Here is a 19,182-nt window from a genome sequence, read left to right as displayed (position 1 = left end):
ATGATCTCCACTGTCACTTATGTTACAAAGTAACGCAGCTCACCTTCTACAGGGTCGAGTGCACAGTGCCAGTAGGGCAGCGCGTAAAGCCCCTACAATTATACAGCTCTAGGGACTCTGTTAGCCACCAGCTACACATAGAAGCAATGCCCAGTGATGACCCAGCTTTCCCCAAACCCTGAATGTCACTTTATCCTTAGGAACATATCACTGAACAACTAGGAATTGGCCTTTTTTTTAGGTTGTTAAAAATTCTTTCTTAAAAGGTTTCATGGCTGCTTTATTCTCCAAACAGCGCCACTCCCATCCTCAGGTTGTGACTGGTATTGCAGCTCATCTCTATTGCAGTAAATGGAGCCGAGCTGCAATACCACACACAACCTGTGGACAGGTGTGGCGCTGTTTTTAGAAGAAAGTAGCTGTTTTTCTAATCCTGTACAAGCCCTTTAAAAGTTACCCTGGGGACTGTCATGTAATACATCCTGTAATGCTGCCACATACTCTTTGCGCAGTCATCATTACCTCATATGAGTACAAGCAGAAGAATGTGATATAACCGCCATAATGGCCAAGAGAGTGTAATACGCAATATTTCCTGCACGCTGAGCTTTCTGGAAAGGAATGAATTAAATCTGCGGCCTAATGAGGACACCGCCCTCGAGGGCTGTTTAGATTTCTTCTAACGAGATGGATGTTTTCAGCATATTCCTACCAAGATAAAAATATAGAAGCAGGTAGACTACGAGGGCAGTATTATATAAGGTCTGCTCATTTAAAGGGAAAGATCATATCATTGTCACCTTCTATAATATGGTAGAAGGTGTAGTTAGAGGTCTCAGCACTTTATCCATCTTTCCACACAACATTCCATACAGCTGTGCACTTATCTCTCTATACTGCACTCTATACAGCACTCTACACAGCACTCTACACAGCACTCTACACAGCTGTGCACTTATCTCTCTATACTGCACTCTACACAGCACTCTACACAGCACTCTACACAGCATTCCATACATCTGTGCACTTATCTCTCTATACTGCACTCTATACAGAACTCTACACAGCACTCTACACAGCATTCCATACAGCTGTGCACTTATCTCTCTATACTGCACTCTACACAGAACTCTACACAGCACTCTACATAGCATTCCATACAGCTGTGCACTTATCTCTCTATACTGCACTCTATACAGAACTCTACACAGCACTCTACATAGCACTCTACATAGCATTCCATACAGCTCTGCACTTATCTCTCTATACTGCACTCTACACAGAACTCTACACAGCACTCTACACAGCATTCCATACAGCTGTGCACTTATCTCTCTATACTGCACTCTACACAGCACTCTACACAGCACTCTACACAGCATTCCATACAGCTGTGCACTTATCTCTCTATACTGCACTCTATACAGCACTCTATACAGCTGTGCACTTATCTCTATACTGCACTCTATACAGCACTCTACACTGCACTCTACACTGCACTCTATACAGCACTCTACACAACATTCCATACAGCTGTGCACTTAGTTCTCTACACTGCTCTCAATACAGCACTCTATACAGCACTCTACACAACATTCCATACAGCTGTGCACTTATCTCTCTATACTGCACTCTATACAGCACTCTACACAGCTGTGCACTTATCTCTATACTGCACTCTATACAGCACTCTACACTGCACTCTATACAGCACTCTACACAGCATTCCATACAGCTGTGTACTTAGCTCTCTACACTGCACTCTATACAGCATTCCATACAGCTGTGCACTTATCTCTCTATACTGCACTCTATACAGCACTCTATACAGCTGTGCACTTATCTCTATACAGCACTCTACACTGCAAGCTATACAGCACTCTACACAGCATTCCATACAGCTGTGTACTTAGCTCTCTACACTGCACTCTATACAGCATTCCATACAGCTGTGCACTTATCTCTCTATACTGCACTCTATACAGCACTCTATACATCTGTGCACTTATCTCTATACTGCACTCTATACAGCACTCTACACTGCATTCTATACAGCACTCTATACAGCACTCTACACAACATTCCATACAGCTGTGCACTTAGTTCTCTACACTGCTCTCAATACAGCACTCTATACAGCACTCTACACAGCATTCCATACAGCTGTGCACTTAGCACTCTACACTACACTCTATACAGCACTCTACACAACATTCCATACAAAAATGTGAATTAGAGCAGAGTTTAGAGTTGCACACTATAGATACATATATCAAGAAAGGTAAACATAAACCATCCATGATGCAACCCACTCATTGGATATATATATCTTTGGCCAATCGTTGAAAAAACTATAAATAGGAGAGTGCCGAAGCAAAAAACAACGATCACATGGCCATGATATGAAAAGCGTATATAGACTTTATTTAAACATTTATTTGCATACAGAAAAATAGAGCAGAATGTCAGGAAGACAAATGGGTACCAAATCATCATACAGTTAATAAAAACATGAATAAAAACAAGCAGGTAACACATAAGATGCAGGTGTCATGTCTCACCACTAATTTCCTCGCTATTATCAAGTATTAAGAGACCATAGCAAATATATGAAGAGGGACACCCCGAGGAAAATCAATATATATTATAAATAGCCATATCCCAAGGTGAACATTACATATCCTTATGGTCTCACATAGTCAGCAGTTTAAACATAATTACCTAGGTGGGAGGCTGAGAACCCGCACGATACGTGCTTCCCCGACGCGCGTTTCGGCGCTGTTGCCTTTCTCAAGGGGACAACATTCCATACAGTTGTGTACTTATCTCTCAATACAGCACTCTATACAGCACTCTACACAACATTCCATACAGCCCTGTACTTAGCTCTCTACACTGCACTCTATACAGCACTCTATACAACATTCCATACAGCTCTGTACTTAGCATTCTAGACAGCTCTCTACAAAGCTCTCTATAGAGCAATCTATAATCTATACAGTTCTCTGCACAGCAGTCTATACAGCTCTGTACTTAGCACTCTACCCAGCACTCTATACTGCTCTTTACACAGCACTCCATACAGCTTTCTTGACAGCACTCTACACTGCTCTCAATAAAGCACTTTATGCCGCTCTCTACTCAGCACTCTATACAGCTCTCTATATACCAATACTGTACAGAATACTCTGTAAAGATCTCTATACCGCACTCTTACCACCCTCTACATAGCCTACTATACAGTCTCTCAGCGTCGCTCTGACCCAATAACTTCCGACAAGCCTACAACCTGCAGTAACCCTCGCTCCACCATACTGCTGCACGACCAGCTCTACCCTCACCTACTGTATCCTCACCCATCCCTTGTAGACTGTGAGCCCCTGCGGGCAGGGTCCTCGCTCCACCATACCGCTGCACGACCAGCTCTACCCTCACCTACTGTATCCTCACCCATCCCTTGTAGACTGTGAGCCCTCGCGGGCAGGGTCCTCGCTCCACCATACCGCTGCACGACCAGCTCTACCCTCACCTACTGTATCCTCACCCATCCCCTGTAGATTGTGAGCCCTCGCGGGCAGGGTCCTCGCTCCTCCTGTACCAGTCGCTGTCACATTGTGTTCAAGATTATTGTAAGTGTATTTTCTACGTATACCGCCTTTTTCACATGTAAAGTGCCATGAAATAAATGGCGCTATAATAATAAAAAATAATAATAATAATAACTTGTATTTTATTCATCAGACATCGTGTTCAATGTGACAGATATGAGGCAGAACCTGTATTTTCTTCCTCATCAGTTATATAGAACGTTTTTTCAGCGCAGTAATGGGAGTTATTTCGGTCGTATATTACACGCAGGTCGTTATAAATCTTCGGTTCTGGTTCTATCTTCTCTGTATTAATGATAAGAGGGAAACTCCGGAGCGAACAATCCCGTGCGCACAGCCCACCCTTCATACAGCTACAGGGTCCTAGGTCCATACTGACATAACTTGTACTAGTGCTCATATGAATAAACTCGGGGGGGGGGGGGAGCACTATCCTCACTATGAGGCCAGGTGAGCCCCCAACTCCAGGCTTGGTTCGCGGACCCTCATCGCCCCCTATGAGTAGAATCTGTATATGTACACAGCAATATACAGACTTTCTACCTATATCTGTCACTCAGGACTCAGATAGCTGAGTGACAACCAGTGTTTGAGTTATAATGTCGCCATATTGGTTGTCAGCCAGAGATACTAGCTCCAAACAACTTCATATAGGACCCCAATTGATAAAAAAGAGGGGGAGTTATGGCACTTTCTTTGTCCATTATCCTTCCCCTGCCGAATCATCTGAACCGTGTTCTGCCCGGGCCCGTTATAGAAGATGGCAGCGCTCTGGCCCCCACTATCTAATCTCCATCCTCAGGCGCCACAATCCTGCGGGCCGCACTTTCTCCTCTCCGAAATCTAGGAAAGGATTTGCATATTTAGTGTCGCTGTTCAAAGGGTTGAGATGCCGGATCGGATCTGCGGAGCGTTCTGTAGCTGAACATAAACCTGTCCGCAGTAAGAGCAGACCTCAGTGACTGCTGCACTACAGACGCCCCAAAAGGGGGGACAATATGAGCCATCTGCATTCACCACCCCAGTCCTGGAGTTATATCCCAGTTTGGGAAAGCTGGAGGAGAAGCAATATGGCCGCCCACGGGTCTCATTGGGGTCGTCACCAAACAGCACCTCAATTTCCAGCCCCCTGGTGACAAAAGCGACTTGCAAGTGTGGCCCCCAGGATCACCTCCTCACTGGGGTCCTTGTCACCGTACACAACCAGACACACACTCCCCACTCACGTCTCCACGTACTCTATTGCCTTGTGCCCCATAAATGTTTCCCGCTGCCATATAAGAGCTTTTATAGGATTAGAAGCCCCATAAAGATTTCAAGGCGCAAGCGATCAATGCGCCAGATATACCTGATGTAGTAGGGGGCTGGGAAGGTGACGATTGCCCCTCCGCTGGCCCCATAAAGTGTTCTCCCAATATCAGAAGACTGTCACTTCCACTTCCAAATAGAAAACAGGTGTGAACAGGTGCTTACTAAGAGTAGCCATCTCCATATATAACTAACAAAGTATCACTCTGTAGCGCTATACTATGCAAACATGAAATATATGAAATTTGAATGGCATTACTGCTGTAGAAATAGGAAAAAAATGAGAATATTTAGCTCATAAATTGGCCAATTCATGTATACCCAGCAGCCGCAATAAGGGGATTCCCTCTGCTGGGACCTATCCTAATGGGACTACTCTCATGGGCTGATAGCCTACATTTATATGGGAAAGTAGGATCCTTCTGTGATTGAAGCCGCCAGATACTTTGTTAGTTATAAAGTGTTCTCCTGTCATGTCAATCTTAGTCAGTGGAGAATACCTGGTTGGGCTGATCCTCTCCTATTCCTCCTGGAAATTACTAAACTGACAGCTGGTTGCTACCATTCTTTCTGTCTAATGGGTGTATCCCCCTACACATTCTATCATTATCCAATCAGAACAGACTCTGCAGCAAAACCCCCCCAAAAAACAATGACAAGGCGAATGGTAACATCATTCCTTTCACAGATATATTTTTACCTTTACATGAAGAATAACAGAGGGATGTAAGTTTCTGAAGTTTTTATAAAGTTTTAACATCGATTTTCTTGCATTTTGCTGATAAATGTTAATTTAAGATAATGCACGGCATACACGCGGTTTAGTTTTCGGTGCTTTTTTGGGGCTTTTTATCCAAAGGATGTAGGAAATGACAATAAGTAAAAAAAAAAAAACGCCACAAAGTGCATCATTAAAACCACCATAAAACAAGCATCGTACCCTTAAAAAAAAACATTGTCGTTTTATGATAAAAGTGTGACGGGGCCAATATTTCGGCCTTTACTTTACAGTTGTGGGTGCAGCCGGACGGGTGACCACCTCCAAAAACTTAGAGGACGATGGAAGCCAGGACGTTCCCCCTGGAAAGTAAATCATTTTGTTTCTATTACTTTCTAAAACTTTACAACTCCCAATTTTCAAAATCTCTGCTTGCTTTCAATTAGGCCAACAGACCTGACACTTGTCACAGCTGAAGGTTTGCTACAATTATTTCCAGTCTATACAATCCTCTGTGAGCTGAACAATCCTGATCTCCAGGCTGATGATACATTGTAACAAACTATCAGGACAGGAGATTTGTGCTGATGTATTCAGCTCATAGAGGATTGTCTAGGCTGGATGCAATTGTAACAAATGCTCAGCTGTGGAAGTGAATAACTTAATTTGCTAGCAGCAAGCAGAGATCTTGAAACCAGTGAGGAATTGTATCATAGCGAACCTGAATCATTATTGCATTTGCGCATTTTTGGTGAAGTTGTAGGTGTTTTTCGCTTCTTCTTTTAATGTGTTCACCTGTGAATTGTTTTTTTCTTAGTCATTTTGGGCAGGGATTGGGGTTTCCGGATGTTTTCGGCCGAGTCATCAATTTTGACCTTTTAAAATGTCTCAAATAAAGCCCTCCAGCGCTGAAATGAGTTTTGTACTTTTTGTAAAATTTGATACATATTAGTAGTAAATGTGATTTTTTTTACACTAAAAAGTTGCAAACAAGGTTAAAGACAAAAAAAAAAGAAGTATTTTTGATATTTCCATAAACCCAGAAACCCTCGTTAATGATCTTCTGGTCACAGAAAGGAACCGACAGATGGACAAGGACAACTCTCCCCACCATTGTCTGCCGGCTCAGGAGGGGGAGGGGAGGCATCTATAGGTGCTTGGATTAGAATTTCTAATCTCCAAATTCAGACATAAAGTTCAGCTCCCGGCTGTGAACTTTCTTCATAACTCGGGGGGCTCAGACGAGGGGAGATCTAATTGGAACCACTAATGAAGCTCCTCAGAAGGTGCAGCACAGAATACTGGGGGTCCGCTTGTCAATGTGATCCAACATGCCGTGTTACCCAGTCAACCGGAGAAACTTTCTGTCACCATAGCGACTCCGTAATGAGGGTCCTGAAGCTGAAAGTCCATGGAAAGTTTTTCTAACATTCTATTCAGCCATGTCCAGGGTATCTTGGCGGGCTGACAACTACTGATGGACCACCCTTACAGCCCCCAGTTCTCTTCTGAGCAGATATAATTTCACTGCTATACAAAGTGACATCATCTTGCTTCAGGTGTCAGTATTACTGCAGTGCTGGCATTATATTCATAAACCAAGTAATAAGTACGGAATTCACACAGTAGAGGGGATTTCAAGACTTTTCAATAAAATGTATCTATGAAACAAGGCTCTATGGAGGTAATAAAAGTTATCAGGTTCCTTCTCTCCAACCTGGAAAATGGGACTAAGGCCACGGCCCCACTATCAGTATTTGGTCAGTATTCAGTCAGTATTTTTTCTCAGAAGTGGGAGCAAAAACCATGTGAGGAACAATCAGAGAAAAGGTATAATAGAAACAAGTCACCAATTCTGCATTTATCACCCGCTCCTGGTTTTGTCTCCCACTCCTGAGAAAAAATACTGACCGAATACTGACCAAATACTGATAGTGGGGCTGTGGTCTAATGATGAAAATATCAGGAGATGTCTCTGGGCGGAAATGTCTGCGGGAGGTAAGACATTCAATACAGCAATATAGAGCAAAATGGAAGACGAAGGAGAAGAGCGTACCGCTACATGATCTACAGGATAAAATCTGCTCGCTGCTGGGCAAGAACAGAGAAACTCTGCCAAAAAGTGGAAAATCCCCAGTAAATAAGGTCCTTCATCGGCCTCCAGAATTCCCACCGGACAGTAAAAGAGACCCCTAGACTAATACTTACTGGGGATGATATTACTTCATGGAGCGATATACCTCATAGTAAGGTCCCCCATACATTGTCCAAAATTCAAGCAGTGCTGCAGTGTAAAGTAATAGGGAAAGAGATAAATTCATCGGCTGAATTTGTGCTTATACACAGCAACCAATCTAAACAAGCAGTGCTGCAGTATTAAGCAGGGAGGGGGGGAGAAATGTCAGCTCATCTGCTGGAATTAAATATATACACAGCAGGCCAATATGAACTAGCAGTGCTGCAGTGTAAAGTATAGGGGAGGGAGAAAAGACTTCTCATCTAATATGAACAAGCAGAACTGCATTGTAAAGTATAGGGGAATGAGAAAGTCAGCTCATCCACTGAATTTTTGCTTAAACGCAGCAGCCAATCTGAGGAAGCAGTGCTGCAGTGTAAATTATAGGGGAGAAGGACTGGTCGGCTAATTTGATGTACTAGAAGTTAAAAACAGCAGCCAACCAGGACAATTAGTGAGGGATAAATGTCTGCTGACCTTATGCCTATACACAGCAGCCAATTGGAACAGGCAGTGCTGCAGTATAAAGCATAGAAGCACAAAACAGTTGCTCAAGGTTGCATATTATTTATTATATACAGCTGATAATCCAGAATCTCACAATCTGCACCTGTCTGGACCCATTGATGCATGATTAAAGACTTTTTTTTTTTTTTTTTTTTTTTTTTTACAGCAGGGACACCAAGGCCTTGCCTTGTGCAGCCATATAAAAGCTAAACCTGCAGCCGCAGCCCCCTCCTCCCGGGCAGAGACCATCAACTAAAAGCGGGATTATTCGTCCCTCGGGCTCCAGCTCTGGAGATACAAATGAATCAGCCGCCAACGAGCGCATCTGAGCGGCCTGCAGATTGTCCACAGGCTGCACTAATGCGTCTGGCCCGCGCCTCATTAGTATTGATTAAGCCACAAAATAGCTGCATGCCCCCCCCCCGGACCAGGGATGGGGTCCCTTTAAGATGGCCATCTCTAATGTTTGAAGTTTGAGAGCCCCCACAATCCAGGGAATGAGGGGATCCTCCGTGTCTGTGGACAGACGCATCAAACCTTCATATTCAGGTGACTGAGAGTAATAAGAACCTCTGGTCTGAACACGGGATCAGCATTTTGTGGGTTCTCCCATCCTGGAGTGACAATGTTGTCTGCCCTAAAGCTTCTGGGCCAAGAGTGAACTTGTCACTAACACTGATGACAAGTTAAAGGGGTTGTCTGGTGTCTGAAGCCCCTTTTTGGTGATGTTTGGAGGGGCCGAGATGTCATTCTATGAGCCCACCCACTGATTATAATGGATGACCCTGTCGTGCATCGCTTCCCTCTACTCCCACCACAAGCAGCTGTCAATGATGACATGCCTATGAGGGGGGGTCTATGTGATGAGCTATAGTGGCCCCTTTAATGGAGCCATTAGACGTACAAATATCTGCGCAATTTGTGTCCGATCAGACCAAGCACTGTTGTATATAAATGGATAAAAGGAGTCAGTCAGCGAAAACTGAGCATATAGACTAAGCGCACAGACGTGTAGGGGATATTGCCCCCATAATAGCTCCACTAGTGCTCCAATCAGTGCCTCCTCCACAGAAACTGAACGTTAATCTCTTATGCTAATTAGGTGCCCAGTGCAATCTGGGTGTGGCCAATGGGGCTCAGCGCACCATTCCAACCACTGGTTTTGCATGTTCCCGCCTCCTTTACTGATGATTGACACCACTGGCTTGCCTGAGCTTTCCTTACAGACAGAGCACACTGCAGGCAAGCGCTGTCAGTCACCAGAAACTCTGAGACTCTGCACTTAAATACACCTTTGCATTTGTACATGTGTTTTTACAGGCTCCACATAAAACCCCAAAGGGTAAAAATGCACCAAAAAACTAGTAAAATTGCATTTACTCGAACTGTAAGGGTATGTGCACACTATCCGGAGCCGCTGCGGGTTTGACGCTGTGTGTTATGCTTCTTTTAACGCACATGAAGTTCTGGAAAAATCCTGATCATGTGCACAGATCTTGTAAAATCTCATAGAAAATGCTGGAATAAGGTTTGCAATGCGTTTTTGGAGCCAATTCCGTGCAGATTTACCGCATCAAAAACGCATAAAAAACGCACCGTGTGCACATACACTAAAGGTGTGTTCGAACTGAGTTTGTTTGTTTTTTTGCTGAGTTTTCTGGGCGGAAACTCTCCAATTAAAACTCGGCAAAACCCCCAAAAAAACCTCAGTGTATACACTTTTTTTTAATGCAGGAGTTTTTGTGCACAAAAAAAAAGGGGACACTACATGGAACACAGCCTAAGACTACGTTCTCACAATGAGTTTTTGGTGAGATTTTTACTCTGTATATTTTCGAAAATAAATGCAAGAAACCTATTTTAAATTAATGGATGTAGAAAATCTGCAACATCAAAAAAGCTCATGGTGGGAACGTAGCCTTATTAGGGGTCGGGACGAGATTCGCAGATTATCGGCTTCTGCAAAGATGTGGGAAAACGCTTGTTCACTCGGCGACTGGATCGGTCATGTCTGCATTAAAATCGTCGTTCTTGGCAGCGCATCGTCCTGAGTAATCTGTAGACGTGCTGCCGATAAGATGCTGTCACCTGTGCGCAGAACGATCTTAGTAATGATCTTTCTGTGCACAGAGAGTTCTGGTCTGAACAGAAGGCAGAAGATTGGCAGTCGTTCAATGGCTGCGGTCAGGTCGACTAAATGGACCCCAACCCGGGCCAACGTCATAATCTGTGAGACCGGTCCCGTTGGTCGGAGACCAGTGTGTGTGATCCCATTGTAAGACCACATGGCCGGTCGCGGGGAGCGCCGCTCTTGCATGACATCAGAATATAGTGCGCTGAAGATACATTTTGAGAGCCGCAAACTTCAACTGGCGATTATCTTACAAAACACTCACTAGATGCCCTGTAATAACTTGCTGCTATGCAGGAAAATTCCTTTAATTCAGCATCTAATAATCCCACATCCACATAGACCCAGGTGGTCGAGGGTCTTAACTGCCAGGGTGTCTCTGGGGGCTCAGCCCTTCTAAAAATCTGAGTGACAACTACATGCAGATTTGATCACGGGTTTGTTGTCAGACACCAGCCCAGGTTCAGAATAGAGAAGACGTGCACCAGAAGATATTAGATAAATCGTATTTTATAGGACAAGGTTAAATTCCAAACAAAATGACCGGTCCTGGAGCAAAAGTCCTCCTATGTGATACAGACACCAGTCCGGGACTTATCTGGGCCAATACTCATGGGGGGTCTGGAGGTGCAATGAAGATTCACTGAGTAAGGCCTGGACTCCTCCCTTGACTCCCTCCCTCTGACATTGTATTTCGCCTTTGCTTCTTGGCGAGTCGCTTCTCTTTCCTAGAGCCGTTGTAGTTTCATCTGCCAATTTCTGCCCACGCATGCGACCTCTGCGCTGTATCATTTAGATGTTACTCAAGAAGAACTAATGAAAGGGAGACAACCGGGAAACCAAAATACACCCCCGACACCCCCCCCCCCAAACATATCCGTCCCAAAATCATCCACTTCTGACAGCATGTAGCCATATGCGACTCTGGAGAAACTCTGACAACCAATATAACCGCTATTACGGATTCTGCGGACATTGTCACTCGCTTCTCTGGTGATCTGAATGACAAATACATCACAGATCCATTCATCGCTCTTATCCAGGCACAGGCTTGGACTAGCCCACAGGAGAACAGGAGAATCCTCCGATGGGCCCCGATGCCAGAGTGGGCCACCACCCTCTTATAGGAGCAGTACTTGGCACAATAGACTTGATTCACTATGTACAGACAAAGGCAGCATCTTATTTATTTAAGTTTATTGCTATAGAAATTTGTGAATGAGGATAAAGTCATATTTTCAAGTAGCAGAAAAGTGGGGCCCTGGAGTTGATGTTTCTGGTGGGCACCACAGTCCGACACTGTCCATGCACATCGGGACACCAGTACAGCCGGGTGACAATCTCTGCGGACCTGACCCTGGGCTTTCGTTTCTTCTATCCTAATTTTTACGTCGCACTTTATAAGAGCCTCAATAACAAGGGCAGATGAGTTCCTACCTAGCGGCTTATAAGATTTTGCTCAATTTAGGATCAATGAAGCAATTTCCACTCGTTTCAAGTCTTCAGATTCCCGTCTCCCCTACTCTTTTTTTTTTTTCCCCAGCAGACAGCAATGGGGCTGGTCACACCCAATTTCCATTGACCTCCATGGGGTATGACGGTCATGGTCACGTGGTCAGCAGATTTCCATTGGAGCACAACTGTTGCACCGCAGCTGTGGCACTGTAAGAGTTAACATTCAGCAGGTGCAAAACGCACATCGGGGTCTTGCAGTTTGCACTGGCACTTTAGGTGACACTATACGGAAGATATTTGCTGCATCGTCTCTATTTTCTATGAGCAGTTACTTATTTGTATCAGTAAATGGTTGGGGGGCCGAGTCCTCCTGCATCTGCTTCTTGTATTGAGATTATGTAACATCTGTAGACTTATTTATTTATTCACTGTTTGTTTAGCACAAATATTTACTTAATTACTTTCTTTACTTGCACCTAATGTTTCATTGCCCATTGTGATTCCCTTCGCCGCCTTTGTGGTCCTGGGTGGTGCTGTACACAATGTTCAGGTTTTTTTTTTCTGAATCATTATTGATAGATATAATATGATTTATTAAAGATTGATTATATTTTTACATTTCGCCTCACTGACAGGAGTGGGTAAGTTAACACAAGTCTGTCTGCGTTTAGGCCTAGAGAGAATCAAGTGCTGTCACGAATCCGGAGAACACATTTCATCTGCAGAATCGGTGCAATAATACGCCGGCGATACAATGAAACGACACATCAGCGTCCAATCAGAGCATATGTGACATGTTTACCTGATGCCGCCAAGGCGCCACCAAAGCCCCACCAGGCCTGTAGCAGTGTGGACTGACACTATGACACCTTCATGTGATACATTGTATCACCACTGCAGATCACATGACACAGCACTGCAGGCATGGAAACAAGTAGCAGAAATACATAGAAATTAATAAAGTATCAGCCTGCAGCCATCAGATGATGATGTTCCCTCCATATTGACTGTGGCTGGAGATTGGAATAACACAGCAGTGAATGGGTGTGGCGTCAAATATTGTATTACTTCCAGTGCAGTAAAGGCTGCGCACAAGTCTGGAGATAGTGTTACACTGTGACATGCTATCTGCTGATGTATATACAGAAGATATACAATAGATACATAGGACCCGGGATACAATGCATCCAGCAGACTGGGGATGGGCGCTAACATGGCACTGCCTGGCTCTGTAACATGACCCAATGTCTGAGCAAGGGAAGGTGCATATCTCCTCCATAAGGCACACATGATATATAGGCAGGCAGCATGTGAGCGGGTAAGGCTGTGTGCCCACGTAGCATTTTTCAAGCGTATATGCTGCGGAATTTCCGCAGCGTAAACGCTTGAAAAACGCATGTATATCCGCACCCCATGGTCTCCAATGGGATTCCGCAAGTTCTATGCACATGCTGCGGATTTTTCCGCAGCGTTTATGCCGCGTTCAAAAATCCGCAGCATGTCATTTAATTTTGCGTTTCCGCAAGCGGAATTGCCTTTGTCCAATGCATAAAAAACACAAGGCAATTCCGCATGTGGAAAACGCGTGATAAACGCGCGAAAAATGCGCGATAAACGCGTGCGGAATTCCGCATGCGTTTTTCCGGGAGAGGACTTGCATTTATGCAGCAGAAATTTTCTGCTTCATAAATGCAACGTGGGCACATAGCCTAAAGGTGGGCAGGAGATTACAGGCTGGGGTGGAGGAGGGGGCTACTGTGGGGTTGGAGGGGGAGCAGGGAAAGTTTGTGGTCTGGAGCTGAGCCAAGTTGAGGGAATAATAGCAGAGCTGGAGGGATGAGCAGACACCATACATTATATGGTCTGTACAGGGCCTGATGCTGCTGGACAATGACCATGTGATTACTGGCAGAGGACAATACAGGCTACTACTACTGCAGCTGCGCCTGCTCTGGGGGTGCATGCTGGATTTTGCAGAATTTTTATGGCACTAATCTCCTAATTTGCTGCAAAGCTGCATTGCAGCCTAGACTCAGCGAGCACAAGTGCACTGGCACAGGGATGCCCATACCTGCAGGAAGCACCCTGACTGCTGGGAGCTGGCAATGGACCCAGAATAACAGCGCAGGGAGGGGGGCACTTCACTTGCTGCATGGTAATGCAGCTCTGCAGAGGCAGCTGCCCTGGCGGGGGCAGAGCAGGGAGCTGGCACTCACCTTTCACCTGGTTCTCATAGTCAGCGATGATCTCCTTGTCCTTCTTGAACCTGGACATGATGCTGCCCGGCTGGGTGCCCGGTGCCCTGTGTTCGCTCCCTGAGAATCAGTGCACTGGATCCCTGGGAGATCCCCCTCCACCCAGCTGGGGAGATCACCTGCAGAGCCGCCCGGCACACATGGGGCTCTGCATCGCTCTGCACGGGTGCTCTGCACGGATTGTTTTCCTTTTCTCCTTCTTCTTTTCTTTCTTGCTGCTGCAGGGTTGAATTGAGGCTGCACGTCACCCGGCTCCTCCCAGCTCCTCTTACAAGAGATGTGCTGCTGCTGGACACCCTCACCCAGTGCACACTCCCAGCAGCCTGCCCAGCGCTGCACTCACCTCCCAGACACTGCATGGCCCTGCCTCACCGCTGCATCCAATTACTGCATCATCATCTCCATCACTGCATCATTATCTCCATCACTGCATGCAATTACTGCATCATTATCTCCATCACTGCATGCAATTCCTGCATCATCTCCATCACTGCATCATCATCTTCATCACTGCATCATTATCTCCATCACTGCATGCAATTACTGCATCATTATCTCCATCACTGCATCCAATTACTGCATCATCTCCATCACTGCATACAGTCACTGCATCATCATCTCCATCACTGCATCATCATCTCCATCACTGCATGCAATTACTGCATCATCATCTCCATCACTGCATGCAATTACTGCATCATCATCTCCATCACTGCATCATCATCTCCATCACTGCATCATCATCTCCATCACTGCATGCAATCACTGCATCATTATCTCCATCAGTGCAGGCAATTACTGCATTATTAGCTCCATCACTGCATCTTTATCACTGCATACAATCACTGCATCATTATCTCCATCACTGCATCATCATCTCCATCATCTTCATCACTGCATCATCATCTCCATCACTGAATCTGCTGAATCCAGTTACTGCATTACTTGCATAATTTCCATCACTGCATCATCATCTCCATCACTGCATGCAGTTACTGCATCATCATTCCATCACAGCATGTTATTATTGCATCATCATCAGAATCACTGCTTGCAGTTACTGCATCATCTCCATCATTGCATCATCTCTATCACTGCATACAATTACTGCACCATTATCTCCATCAATGCATCATCTCCATCACTGCATACAATTACTGCATCATCTCCATCACTGCAAAATCATCTCAATCACTGCATACAAATACTGCATCATCATCTTCATCACTGCATCATGTCCATCACTGCATACAATTACTGCATCATCTTCATCACTGCATCATTTCCATCACTTAATGCAATTACTGCATCATTACATCAATCACTGCATGCAATTACTACATTATCTCCATCACTGCATCGTCATCTTCATCACTGCATCATCATCTCCATCAGTACAAACAATTACTGCATCATTATCTCCATCACTGGATCCACTAAATCCAGATACTGCATTATTTGCATAATTTCCATCACTGCATCATCATCTCCATCACTGCATGTAATTATTGCATCATTATCTCCATCACTGCATCATCATCTGAATCACTGCTTCCAGTTACTGCAGAATTATCTCTAACGGCATTCTGTCACTGCATCATTTCCATCACTGCATCCCAGTTACTGCATCAGTATCTCCATCATTGCATCTAATTACTCCATCACTGCATTTATTACTACATTCTTAACTGTAGCCAATTCTCCCCTCTGTCCAGTCACTGCATGCTACAACTGCTTTCTCATCTCCAGTCACTGTACTTAGTTACTGCTGCATCCTTTTTTTTGTAGTCAAGGGTTCCCTCACTCATCTCCATGGATTTCATGTAAACCTGTAGTCAGTACATGCTTATCTGCATCCTGTTCTCCCATACCTCCTCTTACTACATGCAGTTTCTGCATCCTTGTCCAGTTGCTGCAGCCTCCTCCTGCACTGCATCCTCACTTCTAACCAATGCATGCAAACAATGCATCATCTCCAGCATTTCTTACTGTATCATTCCTAATTATTGCATTTTTCTGCAATGACTGCTTCCCTCACTCATTCACTGCATTCTCCTTCCCACTCACTGCATGTATTTACTGCATCCATATCTCCAACTCTGCATCTGGCAATTGCATCCTTATCTGTAGTCACAGTTCCCTCCTGCATTCTCCTCTCCAGTGACTGCATGTAGTTCCTGCTGAACCCTCCTCCATCCTCAAAGCTTATCCAGGGACCTCATGCAAACCCCTGGTCACTGCACTTCTATGTAGTCTATGCTCCCACTTTCTCCAGGTCACCCCCTGCTTCCTTCTGAGATTTCCTGCATTTCAGGTCATCCATCCAATAAGTGTCTGTATTCTATGCAGCAGCTCCTGGCAGACCCTGCAGCCTCATTGTTCTTAGCTGCTATTCTTAGTGTTGCATCCTCCATCTGGACCACCTGCAGTCACCGCTTTCTTATCCTCATATACCTCAGTCCTGTCTCTAATCCGCTCCTCCATCATTTCCAGCAATGTTCTTACTGGCACAACCCACAACACAGCAACTGTGAAGTCGGCTGCCACTGGTAATAGTATGAATCAGGCCCAATTTGGCAGCATCACCAGTCTTGTGTTGACTGATATTTCTGTGACTGTGGATTATTATTGATTAAACTGCCCAAACCAGAAGGAGTCTCTGCCTCTGGATGTAACCAATGTTCACATTCACTGACAGCAGACTGAGAGCTAGAAACCTATCACAATGAAAAAAATGTGCACCCAGCACTATTCCCTATAGATATTCCCCATAGATCAGTAATTATGTGATGATTCATTATATAATCTATGATGCAGTTTCTGACACACAGCTCCAAATCCCCTGTTCCCTTCATACGGCCAAAGTTTACATAGCATTTTTCCGCCTGTAATCTCCTGATTGCATATGGATTTATTATTGAACACTGTGATTTATATGAATCCATGTCCAGGGAGCTCCCCCTAGTGGTGGTTACAGACAGTCAGCATCTTATCATGTATCTCTGTATACAGGGAGCTCCCCCTAGTGGTGGCTGCAGACAGAATCTTATCATGTATCTCTGTATACAGGGAGCTCCCCCTAGTGGTGGCTGCAGACAGAATCTTATCATGTATCTCTGTATACAGGGAGCTCCCCCTAGTGGAGGCTGCAGACAGAATCTTATCATGTATCTCTGTATACAGGGAGCTCCACCTAGTGGTGACTGCAGACAGGATCTCATCATGTATCTCTGTTTACAGGGAGCTCCCCCTAGTGGCGGCTGCAGATAGGATCTTATCATCTATATCTGTCACGGGTGTGTCATTAGTGACACAGTCACCCTGCAGTTGGTTGCAGGAGATCTCTTCGTTTGGCATTACAGACTTCTTAGAAGCTGTATCTCTAGGACCCAGTGGCTACCTTCCTCTGGCTAATTAACACCCTGGCCTGGGTGTATAAATACCTGTTGTGTGCCAGAGGGAGGTGCCGACGATATTCATTAGTCCTTGTGAAGGCTTAAACAAGAGCAGTTTTTCTTCCTCTCTGGTGCTAGAGGACGTGTGCACATTTGTCTGGAGTCGACTAAAGCTAAGCAATTTTCCCTTGTTTGTCCCCCCTTGTTGTCTTTAGTGTTCAGTGGGGATCGACTAGTGCTCACCCCCTCCCTTCCCTAGCCTGAACCTAACGCCAGGGAAAGACAGAGCGAGGTACATGTGTGACGATTGGTGAAGAACCACTATAGGGATGTTAGTGGAGACAGGGTGACACTAGATCAGCCTAGGAGGTCTCCACTCCCCCATTTCCTTAGAATCTTGGCTCCCTTTCCCTCTTCCCTTTGTGTTGCACTTAGTCTTTCCCACACCTTGCATGACAATATCTGCATACAGGGAGCTCTCCTTAGTGGTGGCTGCAGACAGGATCTTATGTATCACTGTATACAGGGAGCTCCCCCTAGTGGTGACTGCAGACAGGATCTTATCATGTAGCTCTGTATACAGGGAGCTCCCCCTAGTGGTGGCTGCAGACAGGATCTTATCATGTATCTCTGTATACAGGGAGCTCCCCCTACTGGTGGCTGCAGACAGGATCTTATCATGTATCTCTGTATACAGGGAGCTCCCCCTAGTGGTGGCTGCAGACAGAATCTTATGTATCTCTGTATTCAGGGAGCTCCCCCTAGTGGTGGCTGCAGACAGAATCTTATCATGTATCTCTGTATACAGGGAGCTCCCCCTAGTGGTGGCTGCAGACCGGATCTCATCATGTATCTCTGTATACAGGGAGCTCCCCCTAGTGGAGGCTGCAGACAGAATCTTATCATGTATCACTGTATACAGGGAGCTCCCCCTAGTGGTGGCTGCAGACAGAATCTTATGCATCTCCGTATACAGGGAGCTCCCCCTAGTGGAGGCTGCAGACAGGATCTTATCATGTATCTCTGTATACAGGGAGCTCCCCCTAGTGGTGACTGCAGACAGGATCTTATCATGTATCTCTGTATACAGGGAGCTCCCCCTAGTGGTTGCTGCAGACAGGATCTCATCATGTATCTCTGTATATATGGAGCACCCCTCTTATCATGTATCTCTGTATACAGGGAGCTCCCCCTAGTGGTGACTGCAGACAGAATCTTATCATGTATCTCTGTATACAGGGAGTTCCCCCTAGTGTTGACTGCAGACAGAATCTTATCATGTATCTCTGTATACAGGGAGCTCCCCCTAGTGGTGACTGCAGACAGAATCTTATCATATATCACTGTATACAGGGAGCTCCCCCTAGTGGTGGCTGCAGACAGGATCTTATCATGTAGCTCTGTATACAGGGAGCTCCCCCTAGTGGTGGCTGCAGACAGGATCTTATAATGTAGCTCTGTATACAGGGAGCTCCCCCTAGTGGTGACTGCAGACAGAATCTTATCATGTATCACTGTATACAGGGAGCTCCCCCTAGTGGTTGCTGCAGACAGAATCTTATGTATCTC

The 19,182-nt window shown here is 45.2% G+C and overlaps 1 protein-coding gene across 3 annotated transcripts in view; it reads right to left on the bottom strand.

The window, feature by feature from the left end:
- Nucleotides 1–16,012, bottom strand: part of SRGAP3 (SLIT-ROBO Rho GTPase activating protein 3) — a 217,862-nt gene extending 201,850 nt beyond the window's left edge. For all 3 annotated transcript variants that reach the window (XR_012247818.1, XM_073645018.1, XM_073645019.1), the window contains exon 1: nt 14,180–16,012. Coding sequence is in view for 2 of the 3 variants with exons in the window: in XM_073645018.1 (XP_073501119.1) it covers nt 14,180–14,237 (58 nt within the window). In the remaining variant the exon portion in view is untranslated. The remainder of the gene's footprint in view (nt 1–14,179) is intronic.
- Nucleotides 16,013–19,182: the final 3,170 nt, after the last annotated feature.

Source organism: Phyllobates terribilis, unplaced genomic scaffold (genome assembly GCF_046119375.1).
Source record: "Phyllobates terribilis strain yellow unplaced genomic scaffold, ASM4611937v1 Scaffold_8__6_contigs__length_399053987, whole genome shotgun sequence".
Lineage (NCBI taxonomy): Eukaryota > Metazoa > Chordata > Amphibia > Anura > Dendrobatidae > Phyllobates > Phyllobates terribilis.
The sequence above is the reverse complement of the archived record's forward strand: the minus strand, read 5'-3'. Positions and strand labels throughout refer to the sequence as shown.